This window comes from Chionomys nivalis, chromosome 5 (genome assembly GCF_950005125.1).
Source record: "Chionomys nivalis chromosome 5, mChiNiv1.1, whole genome shotgun sequence".
Classification (NCBI taxonomy): domain Eukaryota; kingdom Metazoa; phylum Chordata; class Mammalia; order Rodentia; family Cricetidae; genus Chionomys; species Chionomys nivalis.
This window is the reverse complement of record NC_080090.1, coordinates 29,100,284-29,123,386: the sequence shown is the minus strand read 5'-3', so window position 1 is coordinate 29,123,386 and position 23,103 is coordinate 29,100,284. Positions and strand designations below refer to the sequence as shown.

The window sequence follows — 23,103 nt, the reverse complement described above, 5'->3', positions numbered from 1 at the left end:
ATCAATGCTGGGACCACCCCATTGGGGAAGAATCAACCTCTGCTTGCAGTTCCTTCTGTGTCGTCTGCCTTGGCATTTGCTTTCCTGTCTGTAGCAGTCTGCTCTGGATGCCTTGAGAGGAATTGTTGGGGAAAGCTTGATGTCTGGGAATGGCATTGCTTCTTCCACTCCTGGGAGCATTTATCTAAATGTAAAAGCATTCAGGCATTCAGGATGTCAATACTTCATACTTTTTTTTTTTTTTTTGTCTTCTCAGAAGGAATGATTGGCTGTTAGGGAAATTAAAACAAAAGTTACTTAACAAACACAGTTATTTCCTGACCTAACTATCCTACAATGATTTAATTGATGTGTCATTGTGTGTGTGGTTGTATGTGTGTGTGGTTGTATGTGTGTGATTTAATGGGAATTCCATGTGGTATCACTGGGAACTTATGAAGAAAAGTTTCTAGATTTACTGCTTATAGTTTCAGGGCAGACTGCTGGCTTCTGTCCAAGAGCCAGGGAGACTCAAAGTTGAGGGGCTCATTAGTGTTTGAGTTTATCCTTCCGATTGCCTCCTATTTTAAAGTCAGTTGATAGAAAGTCAAAATCAGAACCTGTGGTAAATTCATTTAGACTCTGAAATTTGTAACACCGGTTGAGATACAGTTCTGAGGGACCTGGCATCGTGTGGTGCTCGCCGCTCTGTGCCAGTGCCTGTGCTTTGACATTTGATCGCCGCTTGCCACTGCTGGCGTAAGAGTCAGTAGAGTTTGTACAGAATGAAGTTTTGGAGTTTCAGGTTATCCCCAATAATGGTACTTAGGCACATATTTAAAAATATATTCAAAACCTAGCCCAGTTTATAGGTCAACCCCCCCCAAAAAAACATTCTCTTATAAAGACAGTTTAGCAAGATGGAGAAAATCAGCTGTTTTCTCCATCTCTGGATACTATGGATATTTTTTCCTCCATTTCCAGGATTAAAAAATTAAAAAAGGAATAAGAAATAGTTACATTGTGGTTGATTTTTAAATTTGATTTCAGTGAAACTAAATGGATTTAGGCATGACTTGACATCAGTGATTGAAAAGCCACAGAGGGCTGGGTAGTGGTGGTGCGCACCTTTAATCCCAGCACTCAGGAGGCAGAGGCAGGCTAATATCTGTGAGTTGGAGACCAACCTGGTCTACAGAGTTCCAGAACAGTAAGGGTTACACAGAGAAACCCTGTCTCAAAAAACAAACAAAGCCATAGAAGGTGCTTACCCCCATGAAACAGCAGAAACTGTTGTCTTTGATACTGCTACTTTGTACACATCAACCATTGGCATCTTGGACAAAATGTCCAATTACTGAGTTGAAACAAACAGGACTTTAGAAGTTTAACAGCTGCCTTAATCAAGAGTCCTACTTGCAAAACTTCCATGATTTGCCCTTCCATTTGAATCTTGTTAGTAAAGTAAAATCACGGTTTCAATCAGTAGACATGGTTGTTGTTAAGCTATTAGGAGGAACTGGAACCTCCGGCAGATGTGGGGCTGGGCGCACACCACAGCTATTTATCTCAAAGACATCCATTCCCCCAAATAAAAAGCCGAAACTTTCTGTTAGGAGGACAGAGAGGATTTTAATGATGGAGAGATAGCTGGATTACAGACATTTAGTAACTTACATTCCATTTTGAGATCAAGCCAGTGTTTTTCTTAGAGCCTGGGGCTATTACACAAACTCTGTACTGCCTTGCTTCTTGAGACCATCTTGCATCTCAGTCCCTAGCACATATAGATGGAGTGTCCTTGTGCTCTTTTTAACAGGGCTCTGGCTGCTTGCTGAGCAATGTCACCTTTGCTCAGCCCTTGTCCCCTGTGGGAACTAGGCAAGCACATGTTTCCAGCAGAAAGGCTTTAAGGAACTAAGATTTGAAGGTCCCTTGGAGACTGATGGCTTACTCTCTTGGAGACTTCCCTATTTCCATTTCTCTCCAGTGAGGCTGATTCCCCCAGCAGGAGCAGGGGTTGAAGGGAGGGAGGGCTCTGGGAGGAGAGCCTAGTTCGCATGCTTGTTAACATTTGAGAGTCTTTGACAAAAGAAGTCTAATGCCTTGCCCAAGTCAGCCGGCATTTGCACCCCCCTCCCCCCAGGCCCTGTTGTACACAGGAAGTCAGACACTAATGATGTTAGTGAGGGTTCAAAGGCGCCCAGCCGGGGAAAGGCCTAATTGCTGTGTCCGGCTCCCAGGAGGCCTGCCTCCAGCTGGAGGGGGCTGGGCAGGATGCTCTAAGTGTTAACACCTGGAGCCAGAGAGGCTGACTTCCTGGTTCTTTGGGGGGTGGGCTGGGGCATGTGGGCTGACTCCTGCACTCACAGACGCAGATTCTCAGGGGCATATTTTAGGAAGTGGTATCTAAGAGATTAGATGCAAATAGTTCCATCTGGAGGCCAGGCTTTTACTGTCACCCAGGAACACGAGGTGGTGAACTGGGAGGCCGAGACCATCCAGACTGAATTTTGCTTTGCTTTTCAACTGGCTGATTCCTTCCCCCTGCAACAGATCTACTGGGAAAGGCCAGGTCTTGCAGAGGCAGACTCATATTGAAAGGAAAGGATTGCTTTAGTTTTTTTGTGGGAAATTATATTTAGAATTGGTGGTGGTGGCGGGGAGAGGGGATGCTCACACATTAAGAGATGAAGTTTTCTCGAAAATTGAAAAAAAAAAAAGGGATGAAGTTTTGAGCCAGTTGAGATCCCAGGAAGGGGGGCTTCTGGAAGGATGACAGAAGAAGGGAACATTGCCAGCATGCAGTTGTGACTTCACCATCTATGGACGTAGGTGCACGTGGGGTTTAGGAAACACCCTAGAGGGGACAGTTGGAAGTTTGCATTCTAGGAGTGGACACACCCAGGTGGATGCCTGGCTTCAAGTAGGTTCTCTGGATTCTTTCTGTCGAATCATGGCTTTTGATCTGGGGCTCCTGGGAGACCTAGAGTAGGTACTTGGAACCCACTGAAGTCGGTATGTGTTTCTGTGGGAGACTGTAGTGTTACAGAAACCCGTCCCCTTAACTACACCAGAGCTCTTAATAACCAGAAGTGTTAGCCCTGAAGGGACATGATTAGGGCCGTCATCTAGAGTCTGGTGTGGGGCTGGAGAAAGCCATAAATTTTGAAAAGGAATATAATTTTAGCTTGTTGCTTTCCACTCATGTTTTAGGGTTTTTCAGTCGTGGACAATCATGGAGACAGACTTAATCATCTTAACAAAGGCCGTCAGTCACTTTGTTTTCTAACAACCTATAATGTTTCAGTTAGCACCAAATCTAAGAGAGCCGGGCTGCCTTCCACCCTTTCCAAATCCGAGAAACCTCCTTTGGAGGAAGCTTGTGTGGGGACATGCTAGGGACCTGCATAGAAGGAGGAGGCCAAGTTCCCATGGCAACATCACAGTCTCCCATTTCTCAGGCATTTGTGCCGTAAAAGCAGAATTCCAGATGTGACAGTTTTGGAGACCCCTCCTGCCTTCAGAAAAAGTGTTTGAAGTGGGTACAGCTAGGCACCCCGCTCCCTGTGTGGTCCTAAGGCTTTTATTAGTAGCTAGGTTTGGAGCTGAACATTTCCTCTCGGCTTGAGCATAGCAGCCGTGTTTACAGCTTTACGATTCCACCATTGTCTAATCACTGTTTTGCCCTCTTGGAGAGACTTTCTTGAGCTTCTAGAGTGAAGCTTTGTTCCTTTCACAGTAAGCGAGAATGAGCTACTAGCTGATTTGCTGGTGGGTGTTTCAGTGGCTGGTCCTTTGCTGCTTCTCTGTACCCGGTGTTTACAGAAACTGGTTAATCTTTTGTCTCTATCTGTGTCTGCATTCCTAGCTACAGATAGCCTGCCTTTTACCTTGAAGATGTCGGCTGTCTTAACATGAGGTTCTCATTTCATTGGGGAAATGGTGTAAAGCAGAGGAAAGGGTCCAGCCCAGGTCCCAGAGGCATGGTTTATAGCCTGCCTTTGATGTTTTCAGAACTGGGAAGACACAGCAGTCTGTGTGTGTTGGTATCAGCCGCAGAACACACAACTCAAATCCTTAGCAAAGTTGCTGGAGAAAGGAACTCCAAGAGCTTTTTAAAAACCAACTAGGTAGCAGAGCATTGTTCTGGTTTCTAAAAAATCTTAATTAATTTTTATTTATGTGTATGATTGTGTGTGTTTTTGCACACATGTGTACAAGTGCCCACAGAGGCCAGAAGAGGGCATTGGGTCCCCTAGAGCAAAGGCTCTTTACCACCAGGTCATCATTCCAGCTTCTTGTTTTGTTTTTTTTTTTATTATTATTATTTGTTTATCTGAGACAGGATCTCTCTTTGTAGCTCTGACTGGCTCTGAACTCGTGGCAGTCCTCTGCAGTCTCCCAAGTCCTGCGGCTATAGTGGTAAACCCACCACGCTGGCCTTCCATTCTGTTTTGAAAGCACAGGAGAAGGGCAGCTTGGGTGTGTCTGTGTTACCTGTCTGTGTGTGCTCACGCACGCATGTATGTGCTGGCATCTCTGGACTTTATACAAGTGCAGCATCCGAGCAGTAATAAGTGAAGTGAGCAAGGAAACTTTAAACATAAGCCCCACAGGGGCTAACGGTGCTTAGATAGGAGTCGTCCGAGGATCACCTGGGTAAATGTCCCGACACTGTTATCTTCAGGGACTGGACTTCTGGAAAGGTGGGCGTGGATGGGGCTGGTGAAGGGAAGCCGTCTGATAAGATGGACAAATGATAACCGGCTTGTGTTGGTTCCCCGCTAGAGCTCAGGAAAAATTGTCCCTTTAGCGCTCCTTTGGGGAGCGTGAAATTGAGAACATGTGTGTTCTGATCAGCGGCGTGTCAGGGATGAATCTTGATTACGGCTTTGGCCTGGTGTGCAGACCACGCTTTGGACTGGTGATTTCCTACCTCCCCACACAAATCTCTTTGATTAACTTAAGATCTCCAGGCCTTTGGGGACTGATGTAGTAATTGCTAGTGGGAACCCCTTGGTTCTCCCTTAGAACTGTGTGTTCCTTCTGGCCATCCGAGAGCTTGCCTCCCCAAGCCAGACTGATGGCATCCTTCATCTCTGAAACTGGTTGTACCTATGGAAGGCGAGAATAGCTCCTAGGAGTGTGGAGAGAATGTATTCTGAGCAGAGCCAGGCGTGGGCTGGTGTCTGATTCATTTTCCTTGTGTTTTGGACTTACCAGCATTCTCCTTAGCTTACGTCACCTAGGGCTTCTCTGCCTTCGCTGGGTTTTTTTTTTGTTAAAGGTTTGCACTGAAGTGAGTAGGATCTGGCTTTGTTTATAAAGCCATCTGAACTAGTACATAGTACAGCCAATGACCCACTCTGGGTGGCGCACCCCCCTCTGTTGGTGATGTCCATTTGTACATTTCTGGCCTCAGTTTGGTCTCATCGCTCTGGAAACCCATGGTGGAGATGATGCTATGGGCAGTAAAAAGCAGGAGTTGGCCTTAGTTTTCAGTAGGTACTGCTAGGTGTGCCTGTTTATGCTGGGCTCCAACTCGCCCAGAACAGGATTACAGAGGTGGCAGGCAGGTCAGGGCAAGGTGGCAGAGGATACTGACCAATAAATAAAGGAGTATGTTCTGCTGAGCCTCATGATGGGGACTCCATCTCTGAAAAATGCACAGGTTGCCGTGGAAAAGAGTTAAAGGTCAAACCCCCCCCCCAAAAAAAAGAAAAAAAACACAGAAAACCAACAACAAAACTCCTATGTCATATCTTTCTCAAATTCCTGGGCTTTGCACACAGTCAGCCCTTGATAGATAGGTTCCCCCCCCAAATAAATAAGCGCATGACTAAGCCAAAAAATACATACACAAACCTCAATTGGTGTTCCATGGTGATTTATGGACCATTCACAGGGCTGGCCAACAGCTTTGTAAACTGTTCCGTAGGAAACAGTCCTGGGTTTTAGCTACTACCCCATTTTGATATTTAATGAGCTGAGAATTAAAGATACTTGTTTGTTGTGTGTTATTCAAAACCTATAAATGTTGATGCTGTGGCCTCGGGGTACTGCATTCTTTCTTAATTAACCACCCCCACTTCGTTCTAACGGTAGCTTTTAATTTATTCCAAAGGGAATGGAGAAGCCAGGCCCAGTGCCTGCAGCTCTGCTGTGAAGTTTCCTTTGGTTGGTGCACCGTCGTAGGAGCAGGGCGGAAGCAGCCAATGAGAGCTTGGTGAAGAAACCATCCCTGGGAAGGAGGGAGCAGGGAGCTAATTCCTCAGTGTTCTAAAGGAATAAAATTCAAGATGCTAAAATCCCGTATCATGATCTAGCCACATGTCAGGAAGCAAAGGCCTGAACATAAAATGGTGGCCATGGGGCAGGGTCCCTCCCCAACATGGTGCTACCATGGCCAATTTCTTTTCTTTTTAAAAGCACATCCTTTACAGCTTGGGTGAGTCTATGAGGTGCCCACCCATTGTAATCTCAACACTGGATGGGGCCGCAGAGGCAGGAGATCAGCCAGGCAGCCTCCGATTTCCTGTCTCCCTCATGCATCTCTGTTAAGGCAGGCGTCTTCTCAGAAACCTTTGCGTGGGCATTTCCGAGTTGTGTGTCTGTCGCAGCGCTGAACACTTAGTGTGAGTCCCACACTGGTCCTTCCCAAGGGCTTTTGTCTTGTGCTCTGTAGCTCAGGGGAGTTCAGAAACCTGCCTAAGGTCACACAGTAATTGGAATCACACTGGACATTGACTGGCGTATACATCTAATAGACCTAAACTTCAGTCTCTTAACTCCAGACAAGCCCCAGGTAAGCCCACAGGAGCCCATCCTTAGGAGAGCAGGATCCTAGGCCCAGCTCAGAGGGGTCAGTGTTTCCTGACTGCAGCTAGGTGAGTTGATCAGCTGTGGGCACAGGAGGTGCAACCAGACTGCATTGGCACATGCTGTGTGTGTTACATTGAGATTCTGTTCATCTGTACTGCACTTTTAACATGCATGTGTCATGTCTCAAACCCAGGACAAATGCCTAACTATTTAACATATCGAGGTGGACTTGACTGCCAGGTTTTCCCAGCATCCCTCAGTCGCTACCTGTTACAAGGTTTGGCTGGCATAAGCTCTCCAGTCTAGGGCTCGGGTTACCCTTCCTCCAGCTGCCCTTCCCTGTATAACCCAGCCGTTTTGGCTAAGTGGCCTTTTTGCTACCCTTTACTCTCCTGGCTGCCCCGCTCCTCACACGGCCAGGCTCAGGGTCAGGTTCACTCTGGACTCTCGCAGATGTCCCTGCCTCTGGCTGTGCACCCTCTCACATCTACAGGAACTTTCTCTCCCACCGTGCTTAGGAACATTCACGCCCTTCCTCTTTTGGTTCTATTTCTTTCATTCAGCGTGTCGTTCATTAGCTTTTAGTCGCTGCTCTGAAAATCACCTTGAACTTCATGGCATGTGATAACACAAATTTCTCATCCTGTAGTTCTGGAGGTCAGAATTATGAAACGAGTCTCAGGCTACTGAAATCAAAGTGTTGGCAGCACTGGCTCCTTCCGGATGCTGCAGGGGAGGATCTATTCCTTGCCTGGCCCAACCTCTAGTGACCGCACACATTCTTTGGCCCAGTAGCTCCTTCTGTCTAGTCAAGTATGTCAGTGATCTTCAGTCAGCCAGTCTCCCTCCCTTCTCCCCTCCACCATCACGTCTCCTTTTCTCTGGTACCAACCCTTCTTTCTTCCAAGAATCTTCACAGTGGCCCACCAGGATCACTCAGAACATTGTCCCCATTTCAGCATCCTTGAACCTAATTGTATTTTTTTATTGATATTTATTGAGCTCTACATTTTTCTCTGCTCTCCTCCCTGCCTCTCCCCTCCTTCCTTCAACACTCCTCCAAGGTCCCCATGCTCCTAATTTACTCAGGAGATCTTGTCTTTTTCTACTTCCCATGTAGATTAGATCTATGTAAGTCTCTCTTAGTGTCCTCATTGTTGTCTAAGTTCTCTGGGATTGTGGTTTGTAGGCTGGCTTTCTTTGCTTTATGTTTAAAAACCACCTATGAGTGAGTACATGTGATCATTGTCTTTCTGTGTCTGGGTTACCTCATTCAAAATAATGTTTTCTAGCTCCATCCATTTTCCTGCAAAATTCAAGCTGTCGTTATTTTTTTTTTCTGCTGTGTAGTACTCCATTGTGTAAATGTACCACATTTTTTCTGATCCATTCTTTGGTCGAGGGGCATCTAGGTTGTTTCCAGGTTCTGGCTATGACAAACAAAGCTGCTATGAACATAGTTGAGCACATGTCCTTGTGGTACGACTTAGCATCCTTTGGATATATGCCCAAAAGTGGTATTATTGGGTCTTGAGGAAGGTTGTTTCCTAATTTTCTGAGAAATCGCCACACTGACATCCAAAGGGGTTGTTCCAGCTTGCATTCCCACCAGCAATGCAGAAATGTTCCCTTTTCCCCACAAAATCTCCAGCATAAGTTGTCATCAGTGTTTTTGATTTTGGCCATTCTTACAGGTGTAAGATGGAATCTCATAGTTGTTTTGATTTGCATTTCCCTGATGACTAAGGATGTTGAACATTCCCTTAAGTGTCTTTCAGCCACTTTAGATTCCTCTGTTGAGAGTTCTCTGTTTAGGTCTGTACTCCATTTTTTTTTTATTGGATTTTGTGTTCTTTTGATGACCAGTTTCTTGAGTTCTTTGTATATTTTGGAGATCAGATCTCTGTCTGATGTAAGATTAGTGTAGGCTGTCGTTTTGTCTTGTTGACTGTGTCCTTTGCTTTACAGAAGCTTTTCAGTTTCAGAAGATCCCATTTATTAATTGTTTCTCTCAGTGTCTGTGCTACTGGGGTTATATTTAGGAAGTGGTCTCCTGTGCCAATGCGTTCAAGTGTATTTCCCACTTTCTCTTTTGTAAGGCTCAGTGTGGCTGACTTTATGTTGAGGTCTTTGATCCATTTGGCCTTGAGTTTTGTGCATGATGATAGAGATATGGATCTATTTTCATTCTTCTACATGTTGATATCAAGTTATGCCAGCAGCACTTGTTAAATATGCTTTCTTTTTTCCATTTTATATTTTTTGCTTCTTTGTCAAAAATCAGGTGTTTGAAGATGTGTGGATTGATATCCGGGTCTTCTATTCGGTTCCATTGGTCCTCCTGTTTGTTCTTCTGCCAATACCAGGCTGTTTTCAGTTCTGTAGCTCTGTAGTAAAGTTTGAAGTCAGGGATTGTGATGCCTCCAGAAGTTCTTTTATTGTACAGGATTGTTTTGGCTATCCTGGGTTTTTTGCTTTTCCATATGAAATTGAGTACCGTTCTTTCGAGGTTTGTGAAGAATTTTGCTGGGATTTTGATGGGCATTGCATTGAATCTGTAGATTTCTTTTGCTAAGACCTGATTGTATTTATATAGTCCCTTCCGTTATATGTAGAATAAGTCACAGGTTCTAGGCCTTGGATGTGGGCATGCTTAAAGGAGACTTTCATTTCTGTCTGCCATGAAATAGAACAGAAACAGCTGTTTCATGAGCTAGCCAGGCACAGTGTTTTTAAGGTGGTTCCTGTGGACTGGGGAGCAGCTAAAAACATTTTTGGGCCTGAGTAAAGATCACCCAGTCGAGTATCTACTGCTCACACGCTGAGAAACTTACCAGATCAGTCAAGGACTTGAGAGAACAAAAGGTCTTTACAGTGAGATAAGAACTGGTACCCAGGGAGGAGTCTTTTATTTCTGAGCTCCATGGCTAGACTTGAATAGTTCCAGGACTTCGGAGGTCCACTTGTCTGTGGAATTAAAATCTCCATTTCACATTTACAATCACAGAAGTGCCGCACTAGTGAAACTGCATGAACTGTGGTGACTTTGCGCCTCTTCAGTGAGCACACAGGCAGATGAGGTGTGAGGAACACGATGTGGTAAGGACCAGACTAGATAAGTCTGTTATCCTATGGATGAGCAAGACCTGGGTGATGGGAAGAAGAGGGAATTCTGCACGTGCAGGAGTGCCTGAGTGGAAGTGCAGTGTTTTATGGGGTTGGGAGGAGGAGGTAGTGATTTTTCATTTGTATTTTAATAAATAAAGCTTGCCTGAAGAACAGAATGCAAAACAGCCACACTAGTCAGCCATACAGGCCAGGCAGTGGTGGTGCACACCTCTAATTCCAGCACTTGAGAGAACTATAAGGTGGGATGACACAGGAACGCATTCTCTTTCAGACTGAAGATTTCGTGAAGGCAAGAGCTGTCTAGTGGCTGGCTGCTTTGCTTTTCTGAGCCTTAGGTTGAACCCCAATATCTGTCTCTGGTTCTTGTTAATTATGCTACATTTGGCACCCGATATTTGAGCGTAAAAATTCACAAAGCCATTTGCCTGTGGCTCTTAAGCCACTGGCACAGCTCAGACTTGGCTAGGCTTTCTTTTCTTTTTTTCCCAAGCCTCTGAGGGAGTTTGGGATTTTTCTCTTGTAGCTTCTGTGTAATAGTCTCCAGCTGCCACCCAATCTCCAGAAGCCCCTGGGATCTGATGTAGGAGGGTCTTCTATTTATCTGTTACTTTCATTGGTTAATTAATAAAGAAAACTGCTTGGCCAGATAGGCCAGAACATAGGTAGGCGGGGAAGACAACAGAATTGTGGGAGGAAGAAAGCAGAGTCAGGCAGATGCCATGCTTCTCCTACCCAAGACAGACAGTGGTTAGACTAATGCCGGTAAGCCACAGTCAAGTGGCGATACACATTAATAGAAATGGGTTAATCAAGATGTGAGAGTTAGCCAGTAAGAGACTAGAGCTAATGGGCCAGGCAGTGTTTAAATGAATATAATTTGTGTGTTGTTGTTTTTTTTTTTTTTTTATATTTATTTATTTATTATGTATACAATATTCTGTCTGTGTATATGTCTGAAAGCCAGAAGAGGGCACCAGACCCCATTACGGATGGTTGTGAGCCACCATGTGGTTGCTGGGAATTGAACTCAGGACCTTTGGAAGAGCAGGCAATGCTCTTAACCTCTGAGCTATCTCTCCAGCCCCCAATTTGTGTGTTGTTATTTCTGGGCCTAAGCTAGCGATGCGGGAGCCAGGCGGGACGAAAAGCAGGCCTGCTCCCCTATTACTACAGGGCTCCAAATGCCACAGGACCGGCTGGTCTGTCTTCAGGCAATGCCCCCTTCCACCACACATGCTTTTCCCGCAAAATTCCTTGTGGGGTTTTTCAGTCAACCATCCGTCTGTCCATCTGTCTGTCTCTCTCTTGCTCTCTCTCCACTATGGGTTGTAGGCTCTCCCTGAACCCCCTTATAGGGCTGCTGCCAAACTAGGTAGCTGCCTTGAAATCCATTCAGGCTTTTACTGTTTTATGCTGCAACAATCAGCTCTACATCTTCATCAACATCGTCGGTATATTTGGTAAGACAATTGGGAAATTTTTTTCAAATTTAATATTTGTTTTTGTTTTTCAAGACAGGGTTTCTCTGTGTACCTTTGGAGCTGCCTATCCTAGAACTCACTCTGCAGACCAGGCTGGCCTACAAGGCAGGTAGTTATAAAAGGATCAAATCGAACTCTAAAGGATATGCTAAATAAACAGAAAGGGATGATAAATACCCCCAGAAATAGTTTGCATAACTCTTTATTAACTTTAAAATTTTAAAATGCTAATGAGAAAGGAACAGCAGCCGCAGAGAGACATTGGATAGTAGAAAAACACTACAGAATTAAATAAGTCAATATACTTTAAAGATGTACTGACCTCAGAATGGAAACCAGGACATGTGTTATGTTGGGGAAGGGGTTTTGCTTTTGTTTCCACAGGAGAAGAAAAGCTATGAATACCATGAAAATTGTTAAAGGTTCGATTTGAACCTTAATTAGAAGAGATGATAGTTCATTAAGCACCATGGCCGTTTAAACTAAATCTAATTTTTTTTAAAAAAAATATTTACTTATTTATTTAACCTGCATGCCTGCACACACACACCAGAAGAGGGCACCGGATCTCATTATAGATGGTTGTAAGCCACCATGTGGTTGTTGGGAATTGAACTCAGGACCTCTGTAAGAGCAGCCAGTGCACCTAACCTGAGCCATCTCCATTTAACCTATAATCTAACATGCTTTTCATTTGATCAGATATAACTTGTAAAGAGAATCTCTTCAAAATTAGAGTTGGGAAAAGTTTTGCTTCTGTCTTTTCAGGAGAATAAAGGTATCCAGCTAAGGAAAATGAAGACTACTGAACAAATTATACATCTAAAGAAAAAGGGAAAATCATCCAGAAAAAAAGTCTCACGCAAAAGAGTGAATTAGCCTATTGGCATATCATATTTCCAGCAGTATAAAATTTGTTTGTTCTGCTATTCTCCACAGACATATACTGCAAATGATCACTTTGTAGTCTCAGTCCAGTTAAAGATTAAAGCTGGCTTTGGAGTTGGAGTGTGGCTCTCTCCTTCTCTAAACCCAACCATGCTTGTTAAAGTGAAATCCAAAATCTCTGTCTCATGTCAGAAGAGCCACCTGGTATGGGACAGAATACATACAAATATTTAAGGACTATTTTGTTGCTACTAATCTCATAATCCTTTGGTTTTATATTGAATTTTTAACAGGTTTTCTTAGGGTATAAGATATATAGATTAAAATATACATACACACACATATATTTTAAACTTTTTGCCATGATATTAATGGTCATATAGAGTACTAACTAATTCTAGAAAAAAGTTATAGTTTTCCTGACGCAGAATGTAAGTTATTTATAATAGAAAGTAAATTAGGTAACCTCACCAAGTTACGATAGCTAATGGAATATTTTCTCTGAATTTGTCCAATGCAAATGGACTAGACACAGTTGATGTATTTATTGCCTGTATATAGTTATTGTACTTACTATAGATAGCTTTTCTTATTTTAGTTATAGCCTTTTTTTTCATTTTTAGACAAAATGGGGAAACGTGATATTTTATTTGTTTTAATAACTCTTGCCTGAAGAACAGAACACAGAACAGCCTCACTAGTCAGCCATAGAAGCTGGGTGGTGCTGCACACATATGGACAGGAACTCGCTCTCTAGTATTTTTTTTTTTTTTTTTATCTTCAGGTTGAACCTCAGTATCTGCCTCTGGGTTTTTATTAATCGTGCTACGGGGGAATGTGCTGGGTAACTAGGCACTTAGGGGCCACTCTAGGAATGGTGTAAACTGGCAGGGAGCCAGTGAAGGACTGGGTGCATGGGGTAGATGATGGCAGACATGTTTGCAGCTCACCTTTATGGCCAGAGCCTCTTGAAGTCATGGTTTGGGTTTGATTTGTTGCTAGATACTGCCCTGGGGCCTTAGGACAAGTTGGAATCATCAGTGGGTAATTAGGTGGGCACCTCACACAAGTCTCAATGTCCTGATCCAGCTCACCTAAGCCTCCTTGGACAACTCCTCATGTATCAGAAATCTTGTTTCGATGTTCACAGAACAGCACAGACAGCTCATTGTTTTGGGTTCCTTTTTATCAGGCATTAGCCATGCAACCACCAATAAATGTTTGTTACAAACATACCTTAATAGAAATTCAGGGGGGAAAAAAGAGAGGGGAGCAGTAAAGAGGAAAAGCCACACAGGTTTCACTAGTCTCGCAGATAGGTTACTAGTTAGGGCCCCTTGGCACCTGCTCTTAAATGGGATGTTTTCCTTGTTGAAAAGTGGATCTGTGGTCTTCTTCAAACCCCCTCTCAGAAGGAAGTTGTTACGCACATTCCTTAAAACAAACGAAAGGGGGCTGGAGAGCTGGTTCAGTGTGTAAGAGCACTGGCTGCTCTTCCAAAGGTCCTGTTTCAATTCCCAGCAACCACTTGGTCGTTCACAACCATCTGTAATGAGATCTGGTGCCCTCTTCTGGCGTGTGGGCATACACGCAGGCAGAACACTGCATACATAAAACAACAAAACCAATCCAAACCAAACCGAACCATTCAGATAGTTGAGGAGACTCAACCCCAGTGGAGGGGAGTGGTGTCCCTTGGTTGTCAGGTAAAACCACTGATCTTGGCCCCTTCCTGGTTTTCTTTTTCTGATGCCGCTGTTTTCCTCAACATTATGATTGGTTGCTAGCCTCTCCATTTGTGCGCCTTCCGTACTGTTGTACACTTCGACCCTACCCCTTATTCATCCCTATTCAGGTGCTGTCTTGCAGAAGCACCCTACATTTCTCTGCCGCCGCTGGCGCTTTTACTTCAGTCACACAGTCTTTGTCATCTAAAGGGGAGTGCTTGGTGGGCCAAGGATTTACAGTTTGCTTGTGTCCAGTTACTCTTCTCTGAAAGCATGAGCACTAGGCGTCTTCATGAAGTGGGTTTGTGACTGTTGTACCTTCTATGGCACCTAAAATTATGCCTGGCCCATCATGGATTGCGAGCTTATGCCCTTGGGTCGTGTAAGGGGAGGAGTGGTGTGGTTGGCAGTTTTGAACATTCCTGAAGGCATGTGGGAATCGGATTTGCCCTCTTCCTGGTTGTTGCTTGGGTCTGTGCTTTCTGGAAGTCAGGCCGCTTCTGTCTATACAGACCGTGTGCTAACGGGTGATAAGGACTTTTAATATTTCCCAAGTTTCCTGCCCTGCGATGAGTTCTGCAGTCTCACCATATGCAAAGAAGGGTTGGAAAAGGAAGCTGGAGAAAGAAGGGAGCCAGGAAGAGGAGCCTCAGGGACTGCTGGCTGCAGCTAGTTGACTTAGGTTTTGTGTTGTTGCTTGCTTATCCCTCACTTTGGTGTCCGTGTGCCCGCTCGCCTCGTTCTGCACTGCTGTGATTTTCTATGTGTATCTGAGCTCAGGGACACAGTTTCAGTGGCCATGCCTGGTTTTAGGAGAAGCAGCGTGAACATGCCTGGAGCATATGGAAGTGATGGCGTTGTGGCCTGCACTCTTGGGCCCCATCAGGAGTGTTCTCGTTGGGTCTCAGCCTAACACTTGCCCGTTAAACACCAGGCTGCTAGCACGTGGTTTTCCCCGACATCCTCCTTGTTAAGTGGAAACTTCAGCCGTGTGGTTAAAATAGTTTCCCATCATGTAGCACTTCAGAATCAACTTATTTTGGAGAATTCCCCAATTAATACCGAGTGGCATATTTGCAGATTACTCAAGAAATATTTAAACAGAGTCGGTAGACCTGGCCGGCTGACCTAGAGCAGCCCTTTTGTAGGAGGAGCAGCTTTGGGCTTAGGAAGAAGCAGGGTCAATGGAAGGATCTGGAGCTCCCTCTATCGCTGCCTTATTTAGGGTGGCAAGTCTGGTGGAGTTGTTACCCTACTACTAAGGCTGCAGATGGCTCATGGCCACATCACCAAGAGTTAAGAGTTTGAAGTTTTAAAGTTTGCTTCTTTTATGACCAACCCTGTGTATTCCCAGCACAAATATGGAGACAGTGAAGAATTGTCTCATTAAAAGTAATGGCTTATTCCCATATTCATTTCCAGTCTTGGAATGAGAACTGGTTTCCGTAGACTTGAAGAATTGCCTATCTGTCTTGCCTTACTAGAGCTGTCTGCTAGCTGAGTTTTTTTTAACCAATCAGGATCCAATTGGAAGGGCTCCATCTGGCAGCCCTGGTCTCTATTCAATTTTACTGCTAATGAATTACCTAACCCCCAAGCATGGACCAGTCTGTTTCTGTTGTCTTAGGGGAAAGAGTGCCCAAGATCCCTAGTGGGTAGGAATCCCTTGGACTGGAGGGTGTTTGGAGTGGGGGTGGTTGGGTCATGGAACGGTGCAAGGAGGAGCTGATCTGTAGGACTGGCATGAGCCTGGGCCTCTGCAGTGCTTTGCTCATTTAGATGCTGGGAAAGTAAGTTGGCTTCACTCTGCATCATGTTCTTGTTTTCCCACAGGGAGTGGGGCTGGCCAGCAGAAGCAGTGGGCTGTACAACATCACCTTCAAATATGACAGTAAGTAACTGGCCTGACCGCAGAGAAGAAGTCAGGCAATTTCGTTCAGAAATCCGGAGTTCACACACTCGTGCTTCATCAAAGATACCGCAGATCCTGGGATTAGGAGTTTCCTGAACCTGTTTGGGTTTGTCAACAGTCACAGCAACTCAGTTTCTGTTTAGCCCCTGAAGTATTTGGGAGCTTGAACAACAAACAGGTCAAGTATCTTCCATGCTTTTCAGAAGTTCTGCTGTGAAGACTTGCCCTTAGGACACAGCCTTGTCTTTAAGAACAAATGCAGATGTCAGTATGTCCCCACCAGGGAATGGAGTGAATTTACCCAAGTGTAGGCCTGGAGGCAAGGATGGAACCTGGCAAACTGGACAGCCTCTCTGGTCTGAAGGGGCCACTGGTTTCTTAATTCCAACTCCTTGTGGTCTTGTAGAATTCCCACTGGGTATAGCCAGATGTGGTTCCTAAGACTAGCCAGAAGTTCTAAGAAGTTTTTGACTTTGTACAATATGGATGTTGAATTAGTTGTCAACCCCAGGTCTATTCTGTAGTTCCCTTCTGTACTCAGGGAGCATGCATTACTTTGCATATTATCTCTTTCCTTTTTTCCATTTTCATGTCTGGTGTGAGCCCCGACCATAAATTATTTCTCTACCAGACCCCAACATAAACTATCTCTCTCTGCACTGGCGTGGAGGCTCGGGAATAAAGACGTGACTCACATGGTTTCATCAGGAGGGAGATTCTCAGAGATCCCTCATGATATCCTGAGTTCACATTCTGAAAAATTTCTTTTTGTTTATTCTCCAGTCTTTATACCAAAACTTAACTTAGGGGAAAGACATTAGCATTCTGTCTCCTAGGTAACCAGGTGAATGGCTTTTTGTCACGTCAGCATCTACCTATCTGCTGTGTATGCTAGCTGTCACTAGGCTCGAATTAACATCTCCATCAGGCATCCTCCAAATTAGAAAGAAAGGAGCAAAACTACATCCTGACCTTTTGTTAGGTTAGTGACAGTCTGTCTGGAAGTTTATGTGACCTTTCTCAGGTGTGGCCTATGGTTTGATAGCTTGGTGCCATACCATATAGAAATATGGGCCTACAGTGTGTATACCTGTATGCATGATTGCATGTGTGTGGGTCCACATGGGTGAAGATGCATGTGTGTGTGTATGTGTGTGCGCGCGCGTGTGCGCATGTGGTTGATTGTGTGCATGGAGACTGGAAGTTGATGTCAGGCATTGTAGATTACCCTTCCACTGTATTCACTGAAGCCGGATCTCAGTCAATCCCAGAGCTTGCTGCTGTGTTCAGTCTCATGGCCTCCTTGGTCTGGGGATCCCCTGTCTCTGCTTCCCAAGGCTGGGATTGCGGTGGAGCCGCCGTGCCCACCTGGTCTGATTTCCAGTCCGAGTCCTTGTAGAGCCAGCAGTTTAGCCGCGAAGCTTCCCCTCTAGCCCAAGAGTCATGTTTTAGGCCAAGTAGAATTTAGAACTAAGTAATATTGACATACAAGTCAAACTTTTTTAAGACTTGAAGTGTAAGAAGGGGATCATACCTGATGTGGTTAGGCAAGAAAGGCGCATGTAGGTATTGCAGAAACTAGAGTCTGAAAAGTTGGGTGTGTAGCTAGCGCACAGTTGTATTTCAGTAAGGAGGAGGAAGAAGATGATTAAGCCGAAAGGCTCGGGAGGCACCCTTTGGAATCCACTGCGTTACCTGGGTGTGGCGAGAGCGTGGATGACTATTTATTTATTGTGTATACAACATTCTGCCTCCATGTATGCCCACACGCCAGAAGAGGGCGCCAGATCTCGTTACAGATGGTTGTGAGCCACCATGTGGTTGCTGGGAATTGAACTCATGACCTCTGGAAAGAGCAGCTAGTGCTCTTAACCACTGAGCCATCTCTCCAGCCCAGAATGACTTTTGCATTGTTCTTTATCCCTTCGTGTTTTCAAGTGCCTCCAACAAACGTGTTTTGTTATAAACATGGACATGAGCACAGCTCGCAAGGGGGAGAAATGCAGCGACTGTCTAAGCTCCTTAGAACCGTCCCGGAGTCTCTCACCCAGGAAATGTCCTTGCTCCTCTGGGTGCAGGTAGATGATGTGAAGGATCTTTGCAGAAGTACAGAAGAGGGATCCAAGTTGAATCATAAGAAAGAAATGGAGATGAGGCAATTGGGAAGCCAGCAAACAGGTCTCTCAGCAAGGGTGTCTACCATAATGTGTGTGGAGGGTCTCTTAAGTTCCGGCAGGATTCTGCCTCCAAACTTATGGCCAGTTTTGAAGGTGTGTTAAGTAATACCAGGTGAGCCGGGCAGTGGTGGCGCACGCCTTTAATCCCAGCACTTGGGAGGCAGAGGCAGGCGGATCTCTGTGAGTTCGAGACCAGCCTGGTTTAAAAGAGCTAGTTCCAGGACAGGCTCCAAAACCACAGAGAAACCCTGTCTCAAAAAAGCAAAAACAAAACAAAACAGTAATACCAGGTGATACAGCTGCTCACTCGTGATGGCTACATTGACACTGTCAAACAAAAACCAAAGGTTTTTTCCCTTTTTGAGCTATTAATTTGGGGGTTTGGAGATTTAATGGGGGTTGTCTTTGAGAATGTTAGCTGTCATACCTGTCACCCAAACATCTTGTATTACAGATACCCGTTTGCTTGTGAAATTACTCCCTGCAGATTCACGCCCACGTGTTAGTTCCTTTTCCCTAGAGACTTGCCCTCTTGGCCTCTAAAAACAAACACACGCCATAGGTGGTCAGTCACTCCTTCATGCTGGAAACTGTAGAGCTGATGCAAGTTCTTTGGGATTTCAGTAAACTGTCACAGGCGTAAGAGAGGGGTAGGGAAAGAAACAGAGCTAATGAGCAACACAAAAGTCTACCCTGTGTCCAACAACCCTAGTAATGTCCAGGAGTTTAGTTCGGGAGGGTAGGTGTGTTTCTGTTGCTGCAGGTACATCCCTCTGTAATGTATTTCCCAAGCCATAATCAACTTTACTGTCTTATTTGAGCTTTTTTTTTTTTTTTTTTTTTTTTTGGTTTTTCGAGACAGGGTTTCTCTGTGGTTTTGGAGCCTGTCCTGGAACTAGCTCTGTAGACCAGGCTGGTCTCGAACTCACAGAGATCTGCCTGCCTCTGCCTCCCGAGTGCTGGGATTAAAGGCGTGCGCCACCACCGCCCGGCTTATTTGAGCTTTTGAGGAGATTTATTTTTTCTTTTTCTCCCCCAGGACAGGGTTTCTCTGTGTACCTTTGGAACCTGTCCTGGAACTTGCTCGTAGACCAGGCTAGCTTCAAACTCTACCTCCCGAGTGTTGGGATTAAAGGCGTGTGCCGCCACTGCCCAGCTCGAGGACATTCTTACTAAGAGTGGTTTTGGGACCTGTAGACATACTCTCCATAGTCTGGTAAGACGAAATTGAAAATGAAGGTTAAAAGCTTAAACTGTGCTCATTTCCCCACCTCTCTAGACTGTACGACCTACTTGAATCCAGTTGGGAAGCACATGATTGCCGATGCCCAGAACATCACAATCAGCCAGTATGCTTGCCGGGACCAAGTGGCAGTCACGGTTCTTTGGTCCCCAGGGGCCCTTGGTAAGTGGTAGCACTCATTTCCTCTGTGGGGAATGGATGGTGTAGGGTGAGTGACCATGTGTGGTGGCCTCCAGGCAAGCAGCTGTTGATGACAGTGAAGCTGAGAGCGGAGTGGACAGGGCACCCACTGCTTTGTTGTCTCCTCCTGCCAGGCACACACAGCTTGAAGCAGTGCCCCAAGACCTGTGTTTTGTTTCCTTGTTTTAGAGAATTGTGAGTTTGAAAGGACAATGTATTGGTGAATATATATACTTTTAGACAGGGTTTTACTCTGTAGCCCAGGTTGAATGCTTTAGCCTTAGTCAGAAGGGAGGTGGTGGAAGTGGCCGTGGCCTGTCCAAGGGCATATTGGCTTTGGCTTCCACCATACGTGGTTTCTGTCGTCACAATGACGTGTGGGCCCACCTTAGGCACATTTTGTGTTTTTTGTTTTTAACATTTTTTTTGTGTGTGTGATTTATTTAACTTTAGTTAATGTGAAATGGTGTGAAGGTGTCAGATCACCCAGGAATGGGATTTACAGACACTTATGAGCTGCCATGTGGGTGCTGGGAATTGAACCCGGGTCCTCTGGAAGAGCAGTCAGTGCTCATAACTGCCAAGCCGTCTCTCCAGCCTGTTTTTTTACACCCCCACCACCAGAAGAATTCTTCTTTTCTTTTCTTCTTTTTTATTTTTTTATTTATTTTTTTATTTTCGAGGCAGGGTTTCTCCATAGCTTTTTGGTTTCTGTCCTGGAACTGGCTCTTGTAGACCAGGCTGGCCTCGAACTCCCAGAGATCCGCCTGCCTCTGGCTCCCGAGGTGCTGGGATTAAAGGCGTGCGCCACCACCGCCCGGCTCTTCTTTTCTTAAGAAAGCATAAAATCAGTGAGTTTTGAAGTTGGAGACCAAGTTGAAATTTTTTTAAAGACCTTTAATGCCAGTAGAACTCAGGGTGAGGTAAAGAAATAGCAAACAAGCAAGCCCACCTTCTCTGGCCAATTTGTTTGACTGAGTCTGTCTTTTTGAATGAATTGATACCCATGAGAGGGTCAAGCCAGGATAACTTAAGATTCTTCTTTTTTTTTTAAGATTTATTATGTATACAGTATTCTGCCTGCATATATGTGTGCAGGCCAGTAGAGGGCGCAAGATCTCATTAGCCATGGTTGTGAGTCACCCACCATGAGGTTGCTGGGAATTGAACTCAGGACCCCTGGAAGAACAGTCAGTGCTCTTAACCTGTGAGCCATCTCTCTAGCACCCTAACCTAAGATTCTTTAACTTTATTGAATGAATTTGATTGGCAAAATTTCTTTTTGTTTAACTTTTGTTTTTTTGAGACAAGATCTCATTCATGTACCCCTGGCTGACCTCAAACCCACCATGTTGTTCAGGATGGCCTCCAAATCCTGATCTTCTTGCCTCCATTTCAAGAGTACCGGCAGTAGACGTGTGGCCCAGCACACTCAGCAGCTCCCTCTTGTCTTTTGAGACAGGATCTTGCTATGTAGCCAGCACTGGCCCTTCTGCTCACTGTTCACCATGCTTCCTGCCGTAACCTCCCAAAGGCTGGGTCCTCTGTGTGTGCTGCCAATACTTGGCTGGGATTGGCCTTTCACAGGAGGCATTTAGACTGGAGGCTCAGCTTCCCTGCGTGCCAAGTGGGGGTGACGATGACCAGACAAAGCTGTCTGAGAACAGCTGCTGTTGTCACCAGAACCTGCGTCCCAACCCTACACTGTCCCTGACTTTGCAGTGGTCTTGGACCTTTTTTCAGCATTTGTCCAGGGAGAAGTAAAATAAAGCCAGATTCCCCCCCCCCTTTTTTTTTAAAAAAAATCTTTTTATTTTATGTATATTGGTATTTTGCCTGCATGTATATGTATTGGGATGGAGTCAGATTCTCTAGAACTGGGGTTACAGATAGCTGTGAGCTGCCATGTGGGTGCTGGGGATTGAACCTGGGTCCCCTGGAAGAGCAGCCAGTGCTCCTAATTGCTGAACCATCTCTCCAGCCCCAAGCCTAGATTTCTTAATCTGAACAAGAATAAATCTCAGAATTACAGTGAGGTAGTGAGTATAAGAGAGAGAAGATGGAGGTGTTGGGCCATCTTGTCTGTCCACATGAATACCTCTTGTGTTTTTCAAAGGCAATTTTATCTTAACATTTAAAGATTAAAAATATTCTCTGGATAAAAGAAGTGGTCATTCCATTTCAGGTTTAAATGACTGAGTCTTGAGCTGGCTAACTGCAGCCTCCCTCTTTAGAGAGCAAGAGGCTAGTGGTGGGAAGAGGGTGATGATTTATGGTGGGGTGAGGTTCCTCGGGAGTCAGGAAAGCCTGTGGATTAAGGGCATTGACCGAGAGCTCAGAGCTTCCTTTGCTCACCACGTGACCCCAAGGCCCAGTCAGTTTCTCTAAACCTTTCCTCCGCGGCAGATGGGAGTAATGGTACCCGCGTCAGTGTTTGCGGCTAATAGCCAGTGTGGGAGTGTGTTTCTCCAGCGTCACGTGGTCCTCACGCAACCTCACAGTGTCGACAGCTCAGGGTAGATGTGTGTTGGGAATTAAGTTCGCTGCCTCAGTTTCCCCTCAGCCCTTATTTGCCATTACGATTTTCAATCATCTATAATTTTCAGTCCGACCTTTGAAAAACAAAACCCAGGTCTATCCATCTATGTTTACCCGAGCTGATCAGTTTTTAAGTCGTTGGGGGAGGCTTGCCTTTATTAATTTTACAAGCCACCTGCCTTTTGTTAAACAGTCTTTCTGGAAGCAGCACATGAATCAAATCATAGTTTTTAAGTAGTAAAGATTTGTTCAAACATCGTTTCTTTTTCGATCTCAAAAGGCAAGCTACTACGAGAGCTAAACACTTGGTGCTAGGGAGATGTTGTGTAGTGTCCTCGAGTTCGCACCCCTATGGATCCACTCTCTCCCCACAGGAAGCTTTGTGCTTGAAAATGCCGGCACCGGAGCACTACCAGCGTCTACAATCCGAGGCTTTAATTGTGGCCTCTCTGCCCAGGCCACCATGAAATATGTGTTCTTCACCAAATAATTACAGAACTGGAGAACCCGCTTAAAAGAGAAAAAGATTTCTGTGACCTTTGCCATCAATAATTTCCCCACCTGGTTAATTGCATCCTGTGTAATTACTTTTGGCCCGGGAGGGGAAGGGTTGAAAATGTCTCCTTGTCTGGTGTTCAGAAAGAATGTGAAATCGATATCTTGACAATCAAGGTCAGCTTTGGGGATCTCCAGCTGTACTTGGTCCACTCAGTCTCCATGGGATACAGAGCCCCATTGCTGGCTCCTGTGGCCATCAGAGCTTAATCCTTTTGAAAGCATCTAGTCAGATGTGCAGTGGGAGGAAGCTCAGGTGGTGAGGCTGGGCCTGTGCCTTTCAGTAGCTCTGTGGGCGGCTTGGGGCCTCTGAGGGCTCTGTGCAGAGCACACACTGGGCAGCCCTTGGCTGTCTGCATTTCAGGCATGATTAGGGGAAGACCGCATTTCCCTAAAATAATCTCCAGCCTATGAACCCTCTTGGGTGCAGACATGCACTTTGTTGGGAATTTTGTAAGTTCCCAGTGAA

At 45.2% G+C, this 23,103-nt stretch overlaps 1 protein-coding gene across 4 annotated transcripts in view; it reads left to right on the top strand.

The window, feature by feature from the left end:
- Positions 1–23,103, top strand: part of Il17rd (interleukin 17 receptor D) — a 67,512-nt gene that overhangs the window by 27,625 nt on the left and 16,784 nt on the right. For 3 of the 4 annotated variants that reach the window (XM_057770864.1, XM_057770863.1, XM_057770865.1), the window contains exons 2-3: positions 15,863–15,920; positions 19,398–19,523. In XM_057770864.1, the coding sequence (XP_057626847.1) occupies positions 15,863–15,920; positions 19,398–19,523 (184 nt within the window). The remainder of the gene's footprint in view (positions 1–15,862; positions 15,921–19,397; positions 19,524–23,103) is intronic. The other variant, XM_057770866.1, reaches the window with a different exon arrangement.